General features: G+C 41.7%; 1 protein-coding gene across 3 annotated transcripts; it reads right to left on the bottom strand.

The window, feature by feature from the left end:
• Positions 1 to 3,285: 3,285 nt before the first annotated feature.
• On the bottom strand, positions 3,286 to 20,438 carry LOC105284442 (eukaryotic translation initiation factor 4 gamma 2). Of its 3 annotated transcripts, XM_026975120.1 has the most exons (8): positions 20,216 to 20,418; positions 9,249 to 9,360; positions 8,880 to 9,096; positions 7,833 to 8,784; positions 7,602 to 7,742; positions 6,602 to 7,491; positions 6,177 to 6,482; positions 3,286 to 5,849 (listed from the first exon to the last, which is right to left on the bottom strand). In XM_026975120.1, the coding sequence occupies exons 4-8, from the start codon at positions 8,743 to 8,745 to the stop codon at positions 5,775 to 5,777; spliced, it is 2,325 nt and encodes a 774-aa protein (XP_026830921.1). In that variant the 5' UTR covers positions 8,746 to 8,784; positions 8,880 to 9,096; positions 9,249 to 9,360; positions 20,216 to 20,418; the 3' UTR covers positions 3,286 to 5,774. The 3 variants fall into 3 exon arrangements, with proteins under 3 accessions (XP_026830921.1, XP_011346228.1, XP_011346227.1); XM_011347926.3 differs by having other exon boundaries at positions 6,602 to 7,479; positions 8,880 to 9,360; positions 20,216 to 20,438; XM_011347925.3 differs by having other exon boundaries at positions 8,880 to 9,360.
• Between the last annotated feature and the right edge of the window lie 448 nt (positions 20,439 to 20,886).

The raw sequence follows: 20,886 nt of genomic DNA, 5'->3' as shown, positions 1-20,886 counted from the left end.
CAGGGCCCAAATACTGCTTTAAATGGAGCTGGGCCCTGGAAAGCCCCAAAAGGGAAATAACAGCGGATTCACGGTAAAGAAGACTATTGCCTAAGAATATCATGAATTATGATTTAGGATATTGCTGGGTAGTGTTTATGGGAGTGCTCAATAATACGAGTACCCAAGGTGACATTTTCTCCACTTGGGCCTTGTCTGTCGATTGGGCCTTGCGTTTGATATATATAATGTGTATATGCGACCGTGAATATGGGAACCATGAATTTTGGTAGTAGAACGTACAATTGGGCCCGATCTCGCTCAATCAAACGCAAGGAATATCCTAAATCATAATTCATGATATTCTTAGGCAATAGTCTTCTTTACCGTGAATCCGCTGTTAATTCCCTTTTGGGGCTTTCCAGGGCCCAAATACTGCTTTAAATGGAGTTGGGCCCTGGAAAGCCCCAAAAGGGAAATAACAGCGGATTCACGGTAAAGAAGACTATTGCCTAAGAATATCATGAATTATGATTTAGGATATTGCTGGGTAGTGTTTATGGGAGTGCTCAATAATACGAGTACCCAAGGTAACATTTTCTCCACTTGGGCCTTGTCTGTCGATTGGGCCTTGCGTTTGATATATATAATGTGTATATGCGACCGTGAATATGGGAACCATGAATTTTGGTAGTAGAACGTACAATTGGGCCCGATCTCGCTCAATCAAACGCAAGGAATATCCTAAATCATAATTCATGATATTCTTAGGCAATAGTCTTCTTTACCGTGAATCCGCTGTTAATTCCCTTTTGGGGCTTTCCAGGGCCCAAATACTGCTTTAAATGGAGCTGGGCCCATGAGAACTTTTGATCAGGAAGTTGAACTGGACCTTTTCCCAAAATTTCATCAAAATCCGCCGAGAGCCAATTTCCATAAAGTTGGTGCGGGGTCCTTTAATGTTATTCCTCTCTTTCGATGACTCATGAAGAGTCGATTATAATCTCGCTTGCTGACAGGTTTCGTCGACGAGGAATTGACGTCAGGTCGATTGCGCCGCAGAGAATGGAATCTGGGCTCGCTTATTCCGGGACACTCTACGTGTCGTGTAGTGTACAAATATAACGTAATATAGCCGAATGTGCATAAATATATTTGATATTCGTTTCTATCACTGCCATTCACAAGTCAAAGTAAAAAAAAGGAGACAGCAGTACATGCTATACACTTCCGTCACCCGCACACACATTCTGCTACGATTCTACGATATATTTTAATAATATCACTTGGCACACACACATAGTAGTATTAACACATTCACATCGGTTCAAAAGAAGGACGGTATTCCAGGAGTGTTCGAGATGCGAACATGATGCGTGATGTTAATATCATGTTTTCACGATGTCTTTACTTTTGACCCTCCGAAAGTGGAAATAAAATGTCAACTGTCCATTCGAATCGTGATACTTGTACTTCATTCACAAAGCCGCCGTAGTTACACTGTATAGTCTTGCGTAATACACGTGATTAAGGGGATCCTGGAGTCGTCTGTATTACCGGCGGAATTGGTCGATCTTACTGTACTAATTACTCTTTAACGATTGTATAGAATGAAAAATCCTTCTCCACGATTAAAGTATACAAAGAAATATACCGAGCGAAACTCGACTTTATGTTAAAAACGACAAAAAAATTTACAGTTTTATTATCGGCTTATTGTGACGTCACCTCGTACATTAATGTTCTTAATATAAATGTTTTGCAGTTTGTGTGGCCAAAATTCGATAATCGCAAGGACGGAACAAAATGAAAGAATATGGGGAAGCTTTTAGAAATGAGTTTAGAAGCCTAGTGTAAAAGTAATTAGTGCAGAAAGATTCGTGATCATTTCGTGCCTACGTATGCCTGTGAAATCGCGGCTGAATCAAAAATTGTGATTTTTTTCCGTTTGGAAAGTTAAGTCCTGCTTTTCACATTGCAGTATTGTGTGTATTTTCATCGTGGAAAAGGATTTTTCATTCTGTGAATTCAATAAAAAGAAAATACAGGAAAATCATCGATTCCGCCGGTAATTCAGACGCCGCGACGGAGTTCACTGGCCACTCCAGGATCCCCTTAAGAGAGATATCTCTTCCAATTGCGCATACTTGACTTTCTCAACTCGTCAACTTCGTTATGTCATTCGCAAATCGTAGGTAAGTATCGCATCAATTCTGAATATTTGTCCTGCACACGAAAATTGCCCAGCGAAACCATTTTAACTCTTCTTCTTGATACTCTTCAAGATCAAGATTCAGAAAAGCGCGGAAAATACTTATTCTATCGGACATCTCTTGGGCAAGGTACATACAATTTAAAACGATGCATCTGGTCTCACTTATGGATCATATAGTCATCAAAAGAAGAGTCAGCCTGCGTCAGTTTCTTCCCAGCAAACACAGTCATATAACAGTGAATTGCCATAATATAACAGAATGATGTAACACGCAATATAACATGTTCGTTACATGTAATGTATATGTTAGTTGTAATTTCCCACTCGTACGAAATTGCAGTAATATAACAGTAATATAACGTGTTACTAAAATGTTACATAAATGTTACATAAATGAAATATAATTATTCTTTCTTCCTCTTTCTACAACTATAGGTTTGTGTTTAATTAATTTTCCTAAACGTTATGCAGAAGTTAGTACCTTGCTCTTGTTTATTATTCGTTCAAAATGTACCACTTCATCGTAGAAACGGACTTATAATACAAGTTGTACCGTGCCGTGATCACCGGTCTTACATATATTTTGTATCATATTTTGCATACGAGAAACGGAAGCCATCTAGCGGACGACTCGCATCTGTATGTTAAAAATGGTGTATAACATAGACATAACATGCAAATATTACAGTTATGTAACATCGCATATTTAAGTTATATTACTGTTATATTATTATAACCAATGTATAAGTTTTATAACACAGTTATATTGCAGTTACGAAGAAAATTACGTAACTTTAACATTAATAACATGTAACAGTTGTTATATTGCGTGTTACTTCCGTGTTATATAACAGTTATATTTTGTTTGCTGGGTTCATTCGCCTGATACCTACCTGACAGTGCCGTGATCTTACAAGCGTAAAGTCAGTCAAGTGATCCGTATCGCGACACGAATTGCGCGAAACGAAATTCAAGTTTGCTATCGGTAGAGATAAGAGATGGCACGCAAGGATGATCGTTACTGATAATTCAGTGGCAGTGCGAGAGGAATGATAAGACCGATGGTAGTTAGTAGACGCAGGTACAAAGAATGAATGGTCCTAGGAACAATTTTTATTGACAGAGATAAAAGATGGTTTTATCAGTTTCAGTATCTAAGAGAAACTATATATATAAGATTCTACATAACGTAGTTCATTATACGTGAAATAATACTGAAGACGTTATACATGGATCAATTAGTATGCATATGCGTGTGTGTATGTGTACGTTCAATTGAATTCAAGATTCGGATGCGTATCGTAATACGTGGGAAAATTAATTAATTAACGAAATTATTAACAAAGTACACATCGTTTTGGTTTTCTCCCTTGCTTTCCCCGTGACATCGTGAACGGAAGCGAACTGTAACTCGCGCACATGGGTATTACGGATATCTGCGCTTGTTAATCGACGGAACACGTAAATACAGTACGAATGTCCATTAATGTATTACAATAATGTCGTTATAAATATTTCCTTTTCTTTTCTCTCGTTTGTTCTTTCATGTGCAAAGGGATACCGACTGATTCGACCGGTCGATCGATACGAGACCCTCGCAATGGAAAAACGTGGTCGGCGTGGTGTATTGTGCTTCAGCTACTACAAAACGAAAACGAGGGCATATCGATCCACGAATACACGCTGGTACATATCAAGTCCTATTACCAATTCTCAACCAAGCGTCGACGCATACGGTCTACTTATTATACCGCTTCAGCTGTGAGAATCTCTCATTAGCGTTCGACGTGTACACCTCACGTACTCTCAAACTCTGGTTCATGAACAATGTATACTGGGAAAATGACGACGGTATGACCATACTCGACGAAAAAATCTAAACGCTCAACGGTGGATAAACGGAGCCACGAATATTGTTTTCTGATTGTGTCCCGCTCTATTGACAAAAAGAACGAAAAAGATGTTGCTTGAAAAAAAGAAACAACGCTTCAGTCCGGCAGTAAAATCGAAACTATGGGGTAACGATACATACGTATGTACAATCTTCTACAATTAACTCATACACGAAACAAGAAGTTACATCCAAATTCTCCCGGAAGCGGTACTTCGTCTATGCATATTCAGTAGCTACGATCATCGAGGGCACTCGGGTGTTATGAAGGAAATGTGCAGAATAATCTAACGCAACTGTCTCCGGACGAACGAAAGAGAGAATTGCGGAATTGTTGCAATAGCCTTTAATCATCGCGTTGAAGCTTATTTATTTGATGCCCAGCCGGTCTGAAGGTTATCGACTATCGTAATCAAGATGCTCAGCAATGAGAAACAACATCTACTCGGTATCTATTCTCCATCCGCTTATCGCAAATCGATACGCGCGATCCTCCTCCCCGCAAGGCCACTCGCGCGTACCGATCTGCCCGGTAAAAGATATGCTCGAGCGAGATACATCGGAACGAGAAACTAGCGCTTAAGAGAGAGGCGGGAAATATAAGATGAGGTGGTGGTAAATGGTGGTTGGTCATCAACGCAACAACAACCAGGTGACCGTCTGTAATAAATTACACCAAGGCATATTTTATTCCTTTTTTTTCTTTTTAAATACGAGTTTTTAGTCGTGTCACTAGTGTTCGCTAATTATTACGTTAAATGGATGTGATGTTGGCTGCTGGTTGTTATTATAACTGTAATTAATTAGTTACTTATTAGAATCAAGTGGCGCAGCAACTAGATACACAGGCAAACGGTGTTTTCCTTCTCCCCGTTCTTTTGCTTCCCCCCCCCCTCGGTACGTAACGCTCGGACTCGATTATCTAAATTGCAACCTAGATTTCACTCCCGTTTCAAAATAAAAGTTCCTCACTCAATTTTAGGGTTTCGCGTACACTACAAGTCGGCCTTGTTTCCGATATTCCAATCTATTTGTTTGCTTTTTTTTTAGAAAAATTCTCACAAGAAAGAAGTAGATATATTTGGATTATTGATAATCAATTATGTATAATTAATAATAATAATAATAATATTAAGAACCGATAATAATCGTAGTAATAATTCCTCATAATAAATGTAAAAGCTTGGTACACAGAGATAACAAATGACTCCACTCGTTGCCGCGGACAAAAAAGAGACTTACAAAAAACGTGACACACATGCACGATACTAGACAAAAATTCGGACAACACAAATCAGATTAATTTTTTCGTGCTTTTTTTGCATTTTTTCCCCCTTTCTCGCACCGTATGATCCTACAGCGGCATAGTATCTTGACGTCTTTGCTGTGACCCAATATTATATTTATAAATTATACCGATATTTAATTATCTAAAAAAATTCTAAAACGTCTTGCGTGAAACGTCTGTCGTATATGCCACTCAAACTATCTCATTCCTTCCAGACATGATTGTAAAGTCCTTTTTTTTTCAACCACACGAGAGGGCTCCGGACAGACCGACAAGATGTTTGCAATTGGATGGAGATAACTCAATTAATAAAACTGAAACCTCCTGGTTCAGCGATATAGATAGTAAAACCCTATTCCAAATCATAGGTAGTCTGAATAATGCTCTCGAGGCTCTTGTGATTAATTCTTCTCATCCTCGTCGTCTTCTTCCTCTTCCTCTGATGCTTCGGCAAGCCATGTTAACCATGAATTTACCTAAACATGACACAGATACGTGCTCAATTTCCACACTATTTCAGCTGATTTTTATTGTTCTTGTAATTGTATTAATTTGTAAGTGTTTGAATAGAGATAGATTGAAAATAATATGCAACGTCAAATCTGTCAAAGAATTAAAAATTCAATACTTAAGACTTGATCTTAATTTCCAGTAAACATCGCGGTAGAAAAAATTACATAATTTGTAATTTTTTTAATTTAAGTGCCGTTAAACTCTATTATACGAAAAACGTTATGCATTTATAGCAAAATAAAATTGATCATCACGATAAGAAAAACTGTTTACCACAATTGCATATTTACCTGGAACAATGCCTTGCCCTTGCCTGGATAAGCATCAGTAACGGTGTCCCTCCATTTATGGTAGGCTTCTTCTTCGATGACTTCAAGGTTATAGAGCACTATAAACCATCGTAGCAGTAGCCCTTTTGGAAAATTGTGCGAGAAGCAGAACACTTGAAGCGCATGAAGGGCCGTAACTTGCGAGTCGATGGTAGTCAGGAATGTGCGAATGAAGCGTGCATATTTTTGCAGCAACGCACTTTCCTTCTCTTGCAGTTGTTTGTCCGGATTTACGGTCGGATCAACGCCAGGCGCCAATGTTGTCTCCTGTTACGCCCAAAAGGGATTATTAAAACTAACTCGCGTAGATGAAAGTAACAATAAAATTATTATATTAAATTCGCTATTAAAAATGACGAGACAACTGTTTAATAAGCTTTACTAACCCCGGTGATGTACTTGAAAAGTACATTCATCATAGCATTAATGAACGCGGGATCAGAGTGGTATTGGGGATCCAGCTTCTCCTTGATCCACTTGTAAAGAGCGTTGGGCGCCGGATCGGCCTCTAATTGGCGCCACATGTCTCCTTGGATTCTGAGAAGGGGATAGAGGAAAGTCAATTCCCGATCTTCCAAGATCTCGCCCAGACGTTCCTTCGTCTTCTCCGCTTCTGGCAGCTGACTGATAAGATCCACTTTGCTATCGTTGAATATCTGCGTGAGCCTTGCCTTGCCCTGGGTCTTGTGGAGTTGCTGCAGAGTCAGCAGAAACAGCGGATGATGACGGCCGTTCTCCGTTTCTGAGGCGAGATCCGTTAATTGGATTAGATTATCCACTATGGCCTTGGCTGTCAGGAAGGCAACGTGAGACGCTACCAAAGGCACGGTACTCTCTTTCTCCGATATACTGGCCACCAGCTCCTTCCACCCTTCGTTCACTTGCTGCAGCGTGAGCAGACTCTCCTTCTTCAGCTCGACGACGAGCTTGGCAGCGAGCTCGCGCTCGGAATCCCCGCGGTCGAGCGTGTTCGCGTACAGCGTACAGATCGCGTGGCGTAAGAACCGTTCGGGTATCTTGAGATCTTTAAAGGCGGTCAGAGCATCCTGCACGTTCGCGTGTGACGCAAGATCGTCCATTAAGACGTTCACCTTCTTCAACACTTCCTCCCGTGTAGGTCCCTTGTCCTTTCTGTCTCGAGCCTTCTCCCGTTTGTCCACGGGACCTTGTTTGATCACGATAGCCGGTGGTGTTTCTTTGTGCAATAGAGGCGAGCTGGGCTTCAGAGCGGTAGTACGTAAAAGAGGCAAGTCTGAGCCTCGCCCTGGGAACAAATCTGTTATTTTTATAATTAATATATTATTATTATTATTATTATCGTCGTCAGAAATGTTTGAATGATTTCCATACTTGGCGATAATATGTAATACTGATGGAAATGCTTACCATTGTTGAGAGGTAGGTTCAAGTTAATGTTAGTTTGCTTGAACATCATCGAATTGGCTGAGGGTCTCAGAGACACTTCTTCCGGATGTCCTCCGATCAGCATTTTATTTTTATTGAATCGAAGTTGTTCTTTATTGCTATCTGCAACAAGCAAGGCGACAAACGTTCAATAAGAGGTAAGATTCATGAGCGCGTTACGATGACAAGCTCTAAACTTCTCTCTGTACTCACTGTTGTTGAAGTTCTGCGGTAAATTATGTTGCGGCTGGTTGCGTTTTGCTTCGTAATTGTTCTGATGACGACTCTGGTTTTGATAGTAACTGCCCGGTTGATTACGTTGGTTATGGCGGCTATAACCAACCCCGGGAGTCCCTGCGAATCCATTCGGGCTGAATGGTGGTGGTGGCATACCGAATGAGGGGGAAGTCAATGGAATACTTCCCATCATATCCACGTCTAATCCGCCTCGTCCCATCTTTCGTAAAAACTCTGCACCGAGGCGATCCTCTCGTCCTCTGTGGAAACCATTTCCCCGCGATGGCTCCTCGTTGTCGTTGCGGATCTGATTAATCGGCATGGGGCCTTCGGTGCTGGTGGCCTTGCGCGGTTTCCAATCGTCACGGCGTAACTCAATCACATCACGCAGCATAAACTTGATGCGTAGAGGAAGATCCCTACTCTCCGCCAGAGAGTTCATACGTTTGAAGTATTGATCCATGAGTCCGCGGCCCTTATCCGAGTCAAGGATACGGCCGCAGGTACGCATAATCTGGCAGAGGCACTCGATATCCTCCGCCGCGTCCCCCCGGGATCCCCCTCGCCTTTTCTTCTCCAGCAACTGCTGGATGCAACGGTGTAAAATCGGCTCCGACACGATGCCCAGCTTGCCGAGCTCCCCGATGAATTTGATGTTGCCAAGCATCTTGCGCTTGGCCACCTGCCGGCGCTCCTCCTCCTCGGGACCCAGCTCATCCTGATTCTCGAACGCCTCGCTTGCTTTTGAACGATTTTCAAACTCGTCTTTGCACTTGTTAAGTAAAAGAACTCTGAATGTGCTCTGGCCTTTTTGACTTTCATCGATCGGTTTACGGGGTTCAAAGTTTGCGGCTTCGTCAGACAGCTGTTTGCACAGCCGTGCGTACATAGAACTGTACTTGGGTTCATCAAGTGCTTTTTCGAAGATCTGAAAGAATTAATTGAGACATTGAGCCATCATACGTTTCGCGCGTATCGCGCGGCGTCCTGCGATCCTTTTTTATCTTAATGTCGTATACGTACCAAGAAAATAACACCCTTGAGAATCACATGGGAATTAAGCTCAACGTTGAGCAGGTCGTTGCTCAGCTTTGCGAATTTTTCCGGTGTGAGCTTGTTAAGGATACCCCGCACCTTTCTAAAGATGAGATCATTTCGGCTTTCTGGGGTGAGTGCATCGCGTCTAACAGTTGAAGGAGGGATCCAGCGTTGCTCAGTGGATAGGGAGCGAATATCGTCCCTGGAAGGCATCGAATTTTTTTAATGTCAGTGTCACAATTAGCAATGCAACACAAGGAGCGTTTGATTTGTGCGGGCAGTAATAAGTAACGCGCGTTCACGCGCGTTTGTACTCTTTCACTCTACTGCCAAGGTAACTTTGTGAACCCTGACCTTCCTCCCGAGACACGAGAAGCACCCCCCGGTCCTGTGGGGTTGTCCGTTGTTGCGCGTGTTTTGGCCCCTTTAGTGATAAATCACAGCACACAGATCTTCCTTGAGGAAGCTGAAAGAATAACGATAAACGTTAAAATTCAACTCTTTACTACACATTATCTTCACTATATATACTATTTTAACATTTAACATTTAATAACACACAAATCAGATGTAATAAAAGAAACACATTATTATATCTCAAAATTGTAAAGATCACCGCCGGAATTATATGTTCCGTCTTTCTGAATCAATCTACTTAAGCGGTGCAATGCTTGAAGTTTTAAATACAACCTGTGAAAGCATACGCACGCAGCCTTGATTCAGTTTTCATTCGCTAAAAAAGATATACATGTTGTATGTGACAAAGAAACAGACAGAGAGAGAGAGGACAGAGAGGAGAGAGAGGAGCAATGGCAACTTATCGCTTTGGACAACGCCAACGACGTGCAGTCGCAATGAACTCGTTCAATAATATTCGAGGACATTCCTTTCATCGCTGCAGTGACCCACATATGTCGTTTACAATGGTAATTGCGCATGCGATCGCAATTTTAGAGAAGGTTCTACGCGCGCGTTCAATAAACCGCGCTCCTGAATCTTACGTGCTCGTGTCAAGGATACAATCAAAACCAGCCGACGCGCATCCGTCTTGCAAAGCGACTGACAACCATTTTCTATGAAATCAACAAAATCTTTCCCCTCGCGAAAAGCCAGGGAGGAGATAACGGCTTGTCCTAATTTAAATCACCGGGAGAGAAAAATCGCTCTTGCCACCTGAGCAGAACTGGCAAGCGCTGCTCGAGAAAATCCTGTCGGGTGGTTTCGGGGCACCCTGTACTTTCGAAAGGCCTTCCGCAGACGAGGCAAGGACCTTCTCTCGCCGGGAAGAAGGCTGCGATCTTGCTTACTGCCTCGAGAACAAAACGACCGAAACCTACGAGGGCGAGGGGTTCGTGGAAGGGGAGGTGTATGTGGGGCGCGGCTCATGGTCAGACGGTCAATGAACCCTCTCCTCTTAACCCCCCCCTATTTCACCTCGACCGATCATCTCGCGAACCCCGTCGTCGCTCGGCCGAGGTCGGACGACTTCGTTGGTCCGTTCGCCGGAGGTCGTACCCGTTCGGCTGCCTCTACCGGGTGTCCTCCGAGCACCGAGTAAGAATGAAGTTAGCGAGAAGTAATTGATTGCATGAATTAACGCACATACAAATCACAGAACGTTACTTCATATTTATGAGAACGAAACTAACGAATTCTCGAAGTAGCCGCGGCAAAAGAGACAGAATGAATACAAATACAAAATTTGAAAGATTGTAACAATTTGATTCATTGTCTCATACATCACAGAACTTGGCGTGACTTGATTTGCCTAACAACTGCCAATTCGCCATAACAAGAAAAAGATCGACAATTATGTTTAGCATGAAATACATAATGGGAAAGAAGGCCAAAGGTTTTCCTAAAATAGTATTCTCTAAACATTTGATTTCAACTTGACAGGCGTGCGTAGCCGTTAAATGCGCAATGAAAATATCCGGTCTCTCATGGACGGATCCATGAACGACTTTAAGCGAGCTTGAGCATCACGACAGAAGAATAAAATGTTGGAATTTATTCCGACGAAACGGAATCAAGCGCTATTGTTGAAAACACAGTTACAGCGAATTTTGATATTGGAAATCACTAATACAGTAGTAACATTGTTCCATAAAAACTGCTACTAAATTTTACACAGTTGGAATTCTCAAAAGCTTGTCAGGTGGCACGCATACAAGAGAGATTTATCTTTAATGTACGGGCCATCTCTATCTTAAAAAACTGTTGAAATTACGAAAAATTGGCTGATGCGACTCAATTCTTGCTCGAGATGCGACTCTTTTAATTCATTCCAAAGGCATTCAGAGGCCTACATTTATCACGTGTCGACACCACGTTCCGTTCTGTCGCGACGCATAAAAAAACGAGTGATACAAACTAGCAACGACACGTGACAAAAAAAAGATTCTGCGCAGCAAAGCCGCAACGGATATCGCTATGCGATCCGCGAGGTCAGGATTGCACGGATACGCACGCGTCGGAATTCGCGAGATAATTAAATAAACAGCCGATGTGCGATACATGTGCAAGCGCATACAAAGATGGCCTTTATCTCTTCATCTCTGTACGCTCGGGTTCTTCGTTCTTGGCAAATACTATTTTCGAGCGCATATTTAGGACCACCGACGATTCCCGTTATTCAGCTGCCTGCTGATCCGAAAAAAGATTTCAGTGATGCAGCAACCACCGAATTAACATGCACTTGTTTAGTCAACCGCCAACGTCGGCTGCAACAATCCGCGAGTATCTCGAATATCTACAATCAAGAAAAGTATCTGCAATTTTGGAAAATTACCACGAAGATACAACCGTCTCGATAATTAATGATAAATATTAAGCGAATATTTTTTTAAAGCAAAGACTTACAGATATCGATACAAATTGTCGCGACATGCTCGTGGACACAATTTCGCGTCGATATCTATAATAATAAGAATAATAAAGTTGATAAGCCTCTATGAGCGAAATGCAGACAAACAAGTAGCAAAAGATGTCTACGTTGCAATGAATCATAGTATTTCCATGCCATGAATAATCGTCTGGCAACTTTGCGAATACAAACTTTCCTGTTCCGATGTTCTGTTTGTGCTATGTTCCGGATAGATAAGTAAATATGAAAGCTACAATGGCAGCAAATTCATGAATAATGTGGACTAATAAATAAATCAAGCAGATTTATCATATGTTGCGTCTGTTTTCTCAGATGTTGAGAAGCTTTGCGTCATCCTGAAACGTAGTCAACTTCTCAGGAAAAAGTGAGAAAAAGAAAACAGAAAAATGTATGCTAAAATATTCGCGTTTGGTTCACACCACGTTGTACGCTTCGGCCATCGATGCGACGCCGACAGAATCCTTGAGAGGAATCGTCATGCAGAAGGTGCATGACGACGACGGCGACGACGATACACAAAGAGATAGCGACGGAGTGACGCAAAGCGAACGAGCCAGCGCACTTCCACGTCCCCCTCTTGAACCATACCATTACTTTCCGTTTCCTCCTGACACGTCACTGATGCGATGTGACAGCTGCTGTCTCAGAACTACCAATTTCAGACTGGGTTTATAAGAAGTCAGTGGGATAGCAAAATTAGACCTTGTTGTCTTTAAGGAATGCTAAAAACGATGAGTAGGAAATTACAGAAAACGGCAGACTTAACGAACTTTCTCAGCATGATGAATTTTTATGGGACATATATCAGCAAAACTACGAAACTATACATGAGCGCTCTTAGTGGAAGTGGCTGGAAGAAAGATTAAACAATAATCTAAAATAAACAGAAATTTGATAAGAAGTATACAAGGAATTTGCACATGAAAGGGCTGAGAAAAGACGGGCTTACTAGCTAGGGTTATTATCATTTGGCTTGGCTTGGATTGCTATTATACAAGTCCAGCATTCTGTGCGAAGTAAAAGAGAGAGAGAGAAGTGCAAAGAAATACAGTGAGTCATACTTCCGTTTGTATTTTTTTTAAAGATAATGGAGAGATATGTGAGCAGCCATGGCGTGATTCGCCACTGAAATTGGTGAGATAAGTAGCACGTTACTCAGCCAGTATTTTCGACATAGATAATAGAAAAGATAAAATGAGCAGCTCTTGCTGCTCAAGTTATCTCAAAATAATGAGCAAATAAAAAAAGCAAGATGTACGCTTCTCTAACAAGAGTTAACAGGAAAGATAAGCGACTAACTCGCCACGTGACGAACGGCAAGTGTTTCCTGATGACATCAGCCGACGATTCGACGAATGCAAAATATAAATACGAAATAGACGTAAGAGGCATCGAGATTGCGGATTTCGTTAAGATTCAAGAGAAAACACAGACGCACGGATTTTGTAAATGTATGATAATACGCGTTTGTATCTCGATGGAGCGCATGCAATATTAAACGAGTGGCCGGTCAAGTGGACGGAGAAAAAGATCGCGATAATGTTGATAAGCATTTTTTATCTTCCGCCGTATCATCGTAAGACTGCTGAGAGTTGAATCACTCAGATATGACTCTAAGAGTATCTCTAAACTCGCATATAGATTCGCAGAGTTTGTTACTGCTATCTATGAAATGCAAGAAGATGCTCGATTTGAAGTTCCAAGATTGTCGGAAAGATCCAAGTTCCGTTCTAAGATACCGAGGAATGCGCCGAGTAAATGGAAAACTTGACAAATTCACCAAAAGATTCCTGAAAAGGCACGTTTCACACTAAGAAAAAGCACATGAGAGTTACCCCAATAGAATAAATAAGATAGAATAAATGCAGATTCGTTCGAGCACGGTATAAACATGGAGATTGATAGAAACGCGATGGGAAATACGAGAGTAGAACTTAGAATCGTAAACGTATTCATTGATGCGCGTAACGCAAATGTAGACTGGTTCCGCTCGTGGAACAGCTGAAAGAAAATCAGCGCGTCTATTCATAGTCCGATAAGCGTTTTGCAGTCTACTACAACAAAGAGGCCGATCGAGCCACAATCTCATGTGCACTGCTCGGGAGTTTAAAGGTGCATGCAGCGATGCACTCCGCCACGACGCAGGCACACATCACACGCAAAGCGCGCTTTAATGGAACGGAACGGGTTTTTCAACCAGGTGTTTCGCGCCAACATTCTTTGAATTCTCCCTTGAATATTCCCTGCGAATCTAATTGCAACTCGTAGAATTTTATCTCGAGGAATATCTCATCAAAAGGATTTTAACGAGATTATTTTTATTACAACAGATACTGCCATTTAAACATAATAGAAATTAGTGTCGTAAAAATTTATGTTAACTTATTAGAACTATTATCGTAGAGGATTTTATCTAGATGCCTCACAAAGCGATTATACACACTTGAAATTGTAATAAGAATATGAAATCTTATTTTCTCACTACGTACGTTGCTAAAAATTATAAATTAAAGCTAGAAAAATGAAAAAAAAAAACTTATTAATATTATAGATAGAGGAGAATCCCCTATTATAAGATATGCTCCTAATATGAGATAATGGAGTTTCTGCTAAACTAGTGAGCACTATCTGTTAATTCCACCATAAGCTTATTACTCTTGGTGTAAAATGTATTTAGTGAAAAATTCATTGTTCGTTATTGCGTTTAGCTTTTGCAAGAAAAGGTTTGTGAAATTGTGAACATGTCAAAGGAACTTGAGGTAAGTCTTTAAACCTTGTTTATTACATAATAAAGAAATGGTTGGCAATAAATTCAGTCTGCAATGATAGAGTAGAATCGTAGTAACAGGAAAATACGCGATTTGTTGAATTGCTTAATTGTAGAGGTTAGATTTCATGATCGCGGAACCGCTGGGTGCGTGGCTCGTACAATGAGATATTCAGGGCACTCTTAATATGAGATAATTATTGCTCGAATATGAAGAGTATGTAGTGTAATAAAAAGAAAGAAAATACTACGTTAAGGTTAAAGAAAAGTTAATACGAATTTATATTACGAATTTTTGTGTATTTAATTTTTATAGAATCTGACTATGGAGGTTAGAGAAACGAGGAAGCGTCGACAGTGGAATCGTGAAGATTTGGCGAAGGCTGTGGCAGCAGTATTTTTATAAAAATATCTAATAAAGTTTTTTACTTGCAATACTGATGTATTTTGCACTTTTAACACCGATTTCTCGAGGTATCTTATATTAGGAGCACACTTTCTCGATCCTGCGTAAAGCTCTTTTTTCAAATTTGTTTAATTTTCAGAAAAAATAATATTTAAATTCGATTTTTCATTTGACCAACCTAAAGCTTATTAAATTCTCTTCAAGAGAACGTATTACATTTTTAAATTCTGCCTATAGATTTCCTTACATTCGGCAAAATCGATATGGTATCTCATAATCGGGGACTTTCCTCTACATTAAATTCGAAGCAAATTTAAATCATACACTTCTTTTACTAAACAAGTGATTTTATGGATGTATATCAAACACATCAAGATATATCAAATATTGCAAACGTTCCCCTCCCTCTCTCTCTCTCTCTCTATTTCCATTGCATATAATAATCCTCCTCACTTCTTCTTACTTGTGTCTCGCATAAAATATTTAGAAAGTATATAGCGATTCCGATACTCGGCAGCTAATAAAATCACTTATCGGAGGCTTGCTAAAACCCTTAGAAGCGTGACGATGCGCGCCTGTCTTCGTGCTTACAAAGTCGGTCGTGTGTGCATGTGCTCCGAGCCTCGAGCGGCATCGATCGACGAAGTACGTGCACACACGCGTGCATGCCCCCAGTGTCGTTCGACACGGGAGGGCCCGTTGCATTTCCGAGAACGGTGCACGACTTCCGGAAGAAGCAACGGTGCGGTCGTCTGATTCTCAGGAGAAGCACGCGTGCGACGCGCAATGGCGAGGCTCGCAGGGATGACCGAGCAAAGCTCGCTCTCGCCATGTTCCGCGCACTAACACCCCTCCACGCGAGAATCGCGCGAAACGAGAGAAATATCAGATGATCGACGATCAATTCGATCGCGATTAACGCGAAACAATTCATGCGCTGCTGTACGGCTTAAATGGTAGAGGTCAGGAGGACCGGTTGTTAATTAATCGATTAATATCGAGAGTAATTTAAAGCTAGAATACCGACAATGCGCGTCTAATGCACGCGTAATTGTTTGCGTTTGTTACCGCGGTGGCGAATATCACGTGCCGAGCAACTGCACCAACATACGCTGACAATTTCATGAATCATTGTGCGACATGAAGCTAGCCACAAGATTCTCGCACTACGCACGGGGATTTGAGTTACTGTTATCGCAAAACGATTTTGGCAGCGGAGCTCCTAGAGCTACCGCCCGCCCGAATGCGCCATGATATACTCCTTCGAATTGACGAAATCATTTTTGCACGAATCGTTAGACGAGTGATGAGAGATGCGAGATAACAAAGGGATTAGTCAGCATTCTAGCATTAAGGGGATCCTGGAGTGCCTAGTGAAAAGTGTTGCCAATTGCACACATACATGTACAAAAATTAAAATTTAAATGCTTTTTATAAAAATTTCGCAATTTGTGCGTACAAAATGAGGCACTTTTCGATGAAGACAGAATGAAGGAATATGAGGCGGCTTTTAGAAATGAATGTAGAAGCGTAAGAGAAAAGGAAAGCGTGTTTGAACATTTTGTACGTACTTATACATACATACAAGCTTTTCGAACACTCTTTTCTTTTCTCTCACGCTTCTAAATTCATTTCTAAAAGCCGCCTCGTATTCCTTCATTCTGTCTTCATTCAAAAGTGCCTCACTTTTGTACGCACAAAGTGCGAAATTTTTATAAAAAGCATTTTATTGTGCAAATGGCAGCACCATCGCGAAAAAATTCCCTGGTCACTCCAGGATCCCCTTAAGGTGATACTGGAGTTGCTAGTAAACTGTTTTTTTACTATAGCGACGGTAATTGCAGTTTCGAAAATTCTCTTTATTGCTTGTGCAGAATAAAAAATCCTTTTCCACAAATGAAGTATAGATAGAAAAAAGTTAGAAACTTGCATTTGTCTTTTCTAACTTGTTTCCATTTTGAATATAAAGTCCTGTAGAGCGGGCTTTCTTTGTATCTATGCTTCATTTGTGGAAAAGGATTTTTTATTCTGCACAAGCAGTAAAGAGAACTTTCGAAACTGCAATTACCATCGCTATAGTGAGAAAATAGTTCACTAGCAGCTCCAGCTTCCCCTTAAGGTGATACTGGAGTTGCTAGTAAACTATTTTTTCACTATAGCGATGGTAATTGCAGTTTCGAAAATTCTCTTTATTGCTTGCGCAGAATAAAAAATCCTTTTCCACAAATGAAGTATAGATAGAAAAAAGTTAGAAACTTGCATTTGTCTTTTCTAACTTGTTTCCATTTTGAATATAAAGTCCTGTAGAGCGGGCTTTCTTTGTATCTATGCTTCATTTGTGGAAAAGGATTTTTTATTCTGCACAAGCAGTAAAGAGAACTTTCGAAACTGCAATTACCATCGCTATAGTGAGAAAATAGTTCACTAGCAGCTCCAGCTTCTCCTTAAGGTGATACTGGAGTTGCTAGTAAACTATTTTTTCACTATAGCGATGGTAATTGCAGTTTCGAAAATTCTCTTTATTGCTTGCGCAGAATAAAAAATCCTTTTCCACAAATGAAGTATAGATAGAAAAAAGTTAGAAACTTGCATTTGTCTTTTCTAACTCTTTTCCATTTTGAATATAAAGTCCTGTAGAGCGGGCTTCCTTTGTATCTATACTTCATTTGTGGAAAAGGATTTTTTATTCTGCACAAGCAGTAAAGAGAACTTTCGAAACTGCAATTACCATCGCTATAGTGAAAAAATAGTTCACTAGCAACTCCAGCTTCCCCTTAAGGTAATCCTGGAGTTGCTAGTAAACTGTTTTTTTACTATAGCGATGGTAATTGCAGTTTCGAAAATTCTCTTTATTGCTTGTGCAGAATAAAAAATCCTTTTCCACAAATGAAGTATAGATAGAAAAAAGTTAGAAACTTGCATTTGTCTTTTCTAACTTGTTTCCATTTTGAATATAAAGTCCTGTAGAGCGGGCTTCCTTTGTATCTATACTTCATTTGTGGAAAAGGATTTTTTATTCTGCACAAGCAGTAAAGAGAACTTTCGAAACTGCAATTACCATCGCTATAGTGAAAAAATAGTTCACTAGCAACTCCAGCTTCCCCTTAAGGTGATCCTGGAGTTGCTAGTAAACTGTTTTTTTACTATAGCGACGGTAATTGCAGTTTCGAAAATTCTCTTTATTGCTTGTGCAGAATAAAAAATCCTTTTCCACAAATGAAGTATAGATAGAAAAAAGTTAGAAACTTGCATTTGTCTTTTCTAACTCTTTTCCATTTTAAATATAAAGTCCTGTAGAGCGGGCTTTCTTTGTATCTATGCTTCATTTGTGGAAAAGGATTTTTTATTCTGCACAAGCAGTAAAGAGAACTTTCGAAACTGCAATTGCCATCGCTATAGTGAGAAAATAGTTCACTAGCAGCTCCAGCTTCCCCTTAAGGTGATACTGGAGTTGCTAGTAAACTGTTTTTTTACTATAGCGACGGTAATTGCAGTTTCGAAAATTCTCTTTATTGCTTGTGCAGAATAAAAAATCCTTTTCCACAAATGAAGTATAGATAGAAAAAAGTTAGAAACTTGCATTTGTCTTTTCTAACTCTTTTCCATTTTAAATATAAAGTCCTGTAGAGCGGGCTTTCTTTGTATCTATGCTTCATTTGTGGAAAAGGATTTTTTATTCTGCACAAGCAGTAAAGAGAACTTTCGAAACTGCAATTACCATCGCTATAGTGAAAAAATAGTTCACTAGCAACTCCAGCTTCCCCTTAAGGTGATCCTGGAGTTGCTAGTAAACTGTTTTTTTACTATAGCGACGGTAATTGCAGTTTCGAAAATTCTCTTTATTGCTTGTGCAGAATAAAAAATCCTTTTCCACAAATGAAGTATAGATAGAAAAAAGTTAGAAACTTGCATTTGTCTTTTCTAACTTGTTTCCATTTTGAATATAAAGTCCTGTAGAGCGGGCTTTCTTTGTATCTATGCTTCATTTGTGGAAAAGGATTTTTTATTCTGCACAAGCAGTAAAGAGAACTTTCGAAACTGCAATTGCCATCGCTATAGTGAGAAAATAGTTCACTAGCAGCTCCAGCTTCCCCTTAAGGTGATACTGGAGTTGCTAGTAAACTGTTTTTTTACTATAGCGATGGTAATTGCAGTTTCGAAAATTCTCTTTATTGCTTGTGCAGAATAAAAAATCCTTTTCCACAAATGAAGTATAAAAAGAAAAAAGTGAAAAACTTGCATTTGTCTTTTCTAACTTGTTTCTATTTTGAATATAAAGTCCTGTAGAGCGGGCTTTCTTTGTATCTATGCTTCATTTGTGGAAAAGGATTTTTTATTCTGCACAAGCAGTAAAGAGAACTTTCGAAACTGCAATTACCATCGCTATAGTGAGAAAATAGTTCACTAGCAGCTCCAGGATCCCCTTAAAGTGCATCGACGAGCGGAAGGAAGCCTGTCGAGAAGAGCTCGCACGTGTCGCACGTTCCGAGTATTCCTCGAGGGATTCTCACGGGCCGAAGTCACTTTAGCGTGGCGGCGACTCCGCGAACGCTCTTTCGCGTGGGACTTGCGGCGCGAGTCCCACAAAAGCCGACGAGAGTCGCTTAACGGGAGCTAAACAGCGGCGAGTGCCCTCGCATCTCGGTGAAGAAGCGTGGCGCCAGAGGCACGTACTAATTCAGGAATTCGTTGAGGCAGGAGGGGGCGGCGGGGAGGCCCTCCCGTCGCTCGGCGGATTTTGCCCTTTTGCTCGCCTTCCCTTCGTCGCGCAACCGATTCCTCGCGGATTTTCACGCGCGACAGCCTCTCGACCGAGCCGAGGCGGGCACGCTACCGACGGACCTATCACCAGGTCCACACGTTAGCCAAAGTGTCAAACGCGAGAGAGAGAGAGAGAGAGAGAGAGAGAAAGTTGCATGCATGGATGACGGCGAACCTCGGGGCGCTTCGCGGAGCGAGTTTTTTCACCGCGGCGCGACGCAAGCGGAATCCTCGCGTGCGCGATCGCCGGAAGCCCCGGGCACGGACGACACGACGCTTCCTCGCCCGACATGACGGACACGACCCGACTCGGGCGCCCGCACGGGGCCTCGCGCGGCCGCGAGAAATTCTTCGCGTGGTCGCGCCCGCGCGCACCGCGGCCGATCGCGATTTCCGCGCGGCCGCGCGATCGTCCCGCGTGCTTTTCGCCGCACCCGCGCCGCTACACGCCCGTTAATTCGCCGCGCAAAGCAAGAGAGAACACAATAGCGTTTACTTACGGCCGACGGTTGTTGTTTCTGAAGGCTTTCGCAATCTGTCGGTCGTACTCGGGAACTTCCGTGAGACGCGTCTGGTCAAGCCAGCGTTCCGCGCGCGACTAGCTCGCCCGTGCCGCGCGCGCTCGCACCACGACCGGCCGAAAAATATGGCGAGAATTAATTCGTTGGACTTCGCGAGACGAGTCGACCGGACCGCCGATCGAGTTGGGCGTGCGGCGGGTTTCTTCTTGACGTCGTCAGTGATGATACGCCGGACGGTAGATTAGACACTCACACGAGTTGACAAAAAGTCATCCCCGCGTGGACGCGTATCGCGTTCGCGCGGCGCACGTTGCCGGATAATTTTCCGCGCTCGTGCGAACTGATTACTCCGGGGGATGCCGAGCCAAATCCCCGGCGATGCGTTGGCGATTCGACAATAGACTCGCGACAGGAAGTCACTAGCGGACCGCAACTTGACTCCGGCGGTGCTCCGTAATCTTTATAGTCAGAAATCGAACCATTTATTCGGGGGAGGGAATAAAATGCGAAGGGGCGACAGTCTAAGGAAAGGAAAAATTCGCGATGCCTGAAGAGGGCGGTTTTCGTCGTTTCTCGTTAATTCAATGGGGACGCGCGTGCACCGGGCTCGGAAAATTTGCGTGTAAAAAACCCGGCACGTCGGTAAATTA

The sequence above is a fragment of the Ooceraea biroi genome, chromosome 14 (genome assembly GCF_003672135.1).
Source record: "Ooceraea biroi isolate clonal line C1 chromosome 14, Obir_v5.4, whole genome shotgun sequence".
NCBI lineage: Eukaryota > Metazoa > Arthropoda > Insecta > Hymenoptera > Formicidae > Ooceraea > Ooceraea biroi.
This window is presented reverse-complemented; position numbering and strand designations above follow the sequence as displayed.

Bases quoted from the DNA above. Each gene is read 5' to 3' on its own strand.
- LOC105284442 (XM_011347925.3), bottom strand. From the start codon at position 9,107: ATGCCTTCCAGGGACGATATTCGCTCCCTATCCACTGAGCAACGCTGG. The intron at 8,785-8,879 runs GTACGTATACGA...TAATTCTTTCAG, and splicing joins TCAAGGGTGTTATTTTCTTG to ATCTTCGAAAAAGCACTTGA. The intron at 6,483-6,601 runs GTTAGTAAAGCT...TGGGCGTAACAG, and splicing joins TTTTCAAGTACATCACCGGG to GAGACAACATTGGCGCCTGG.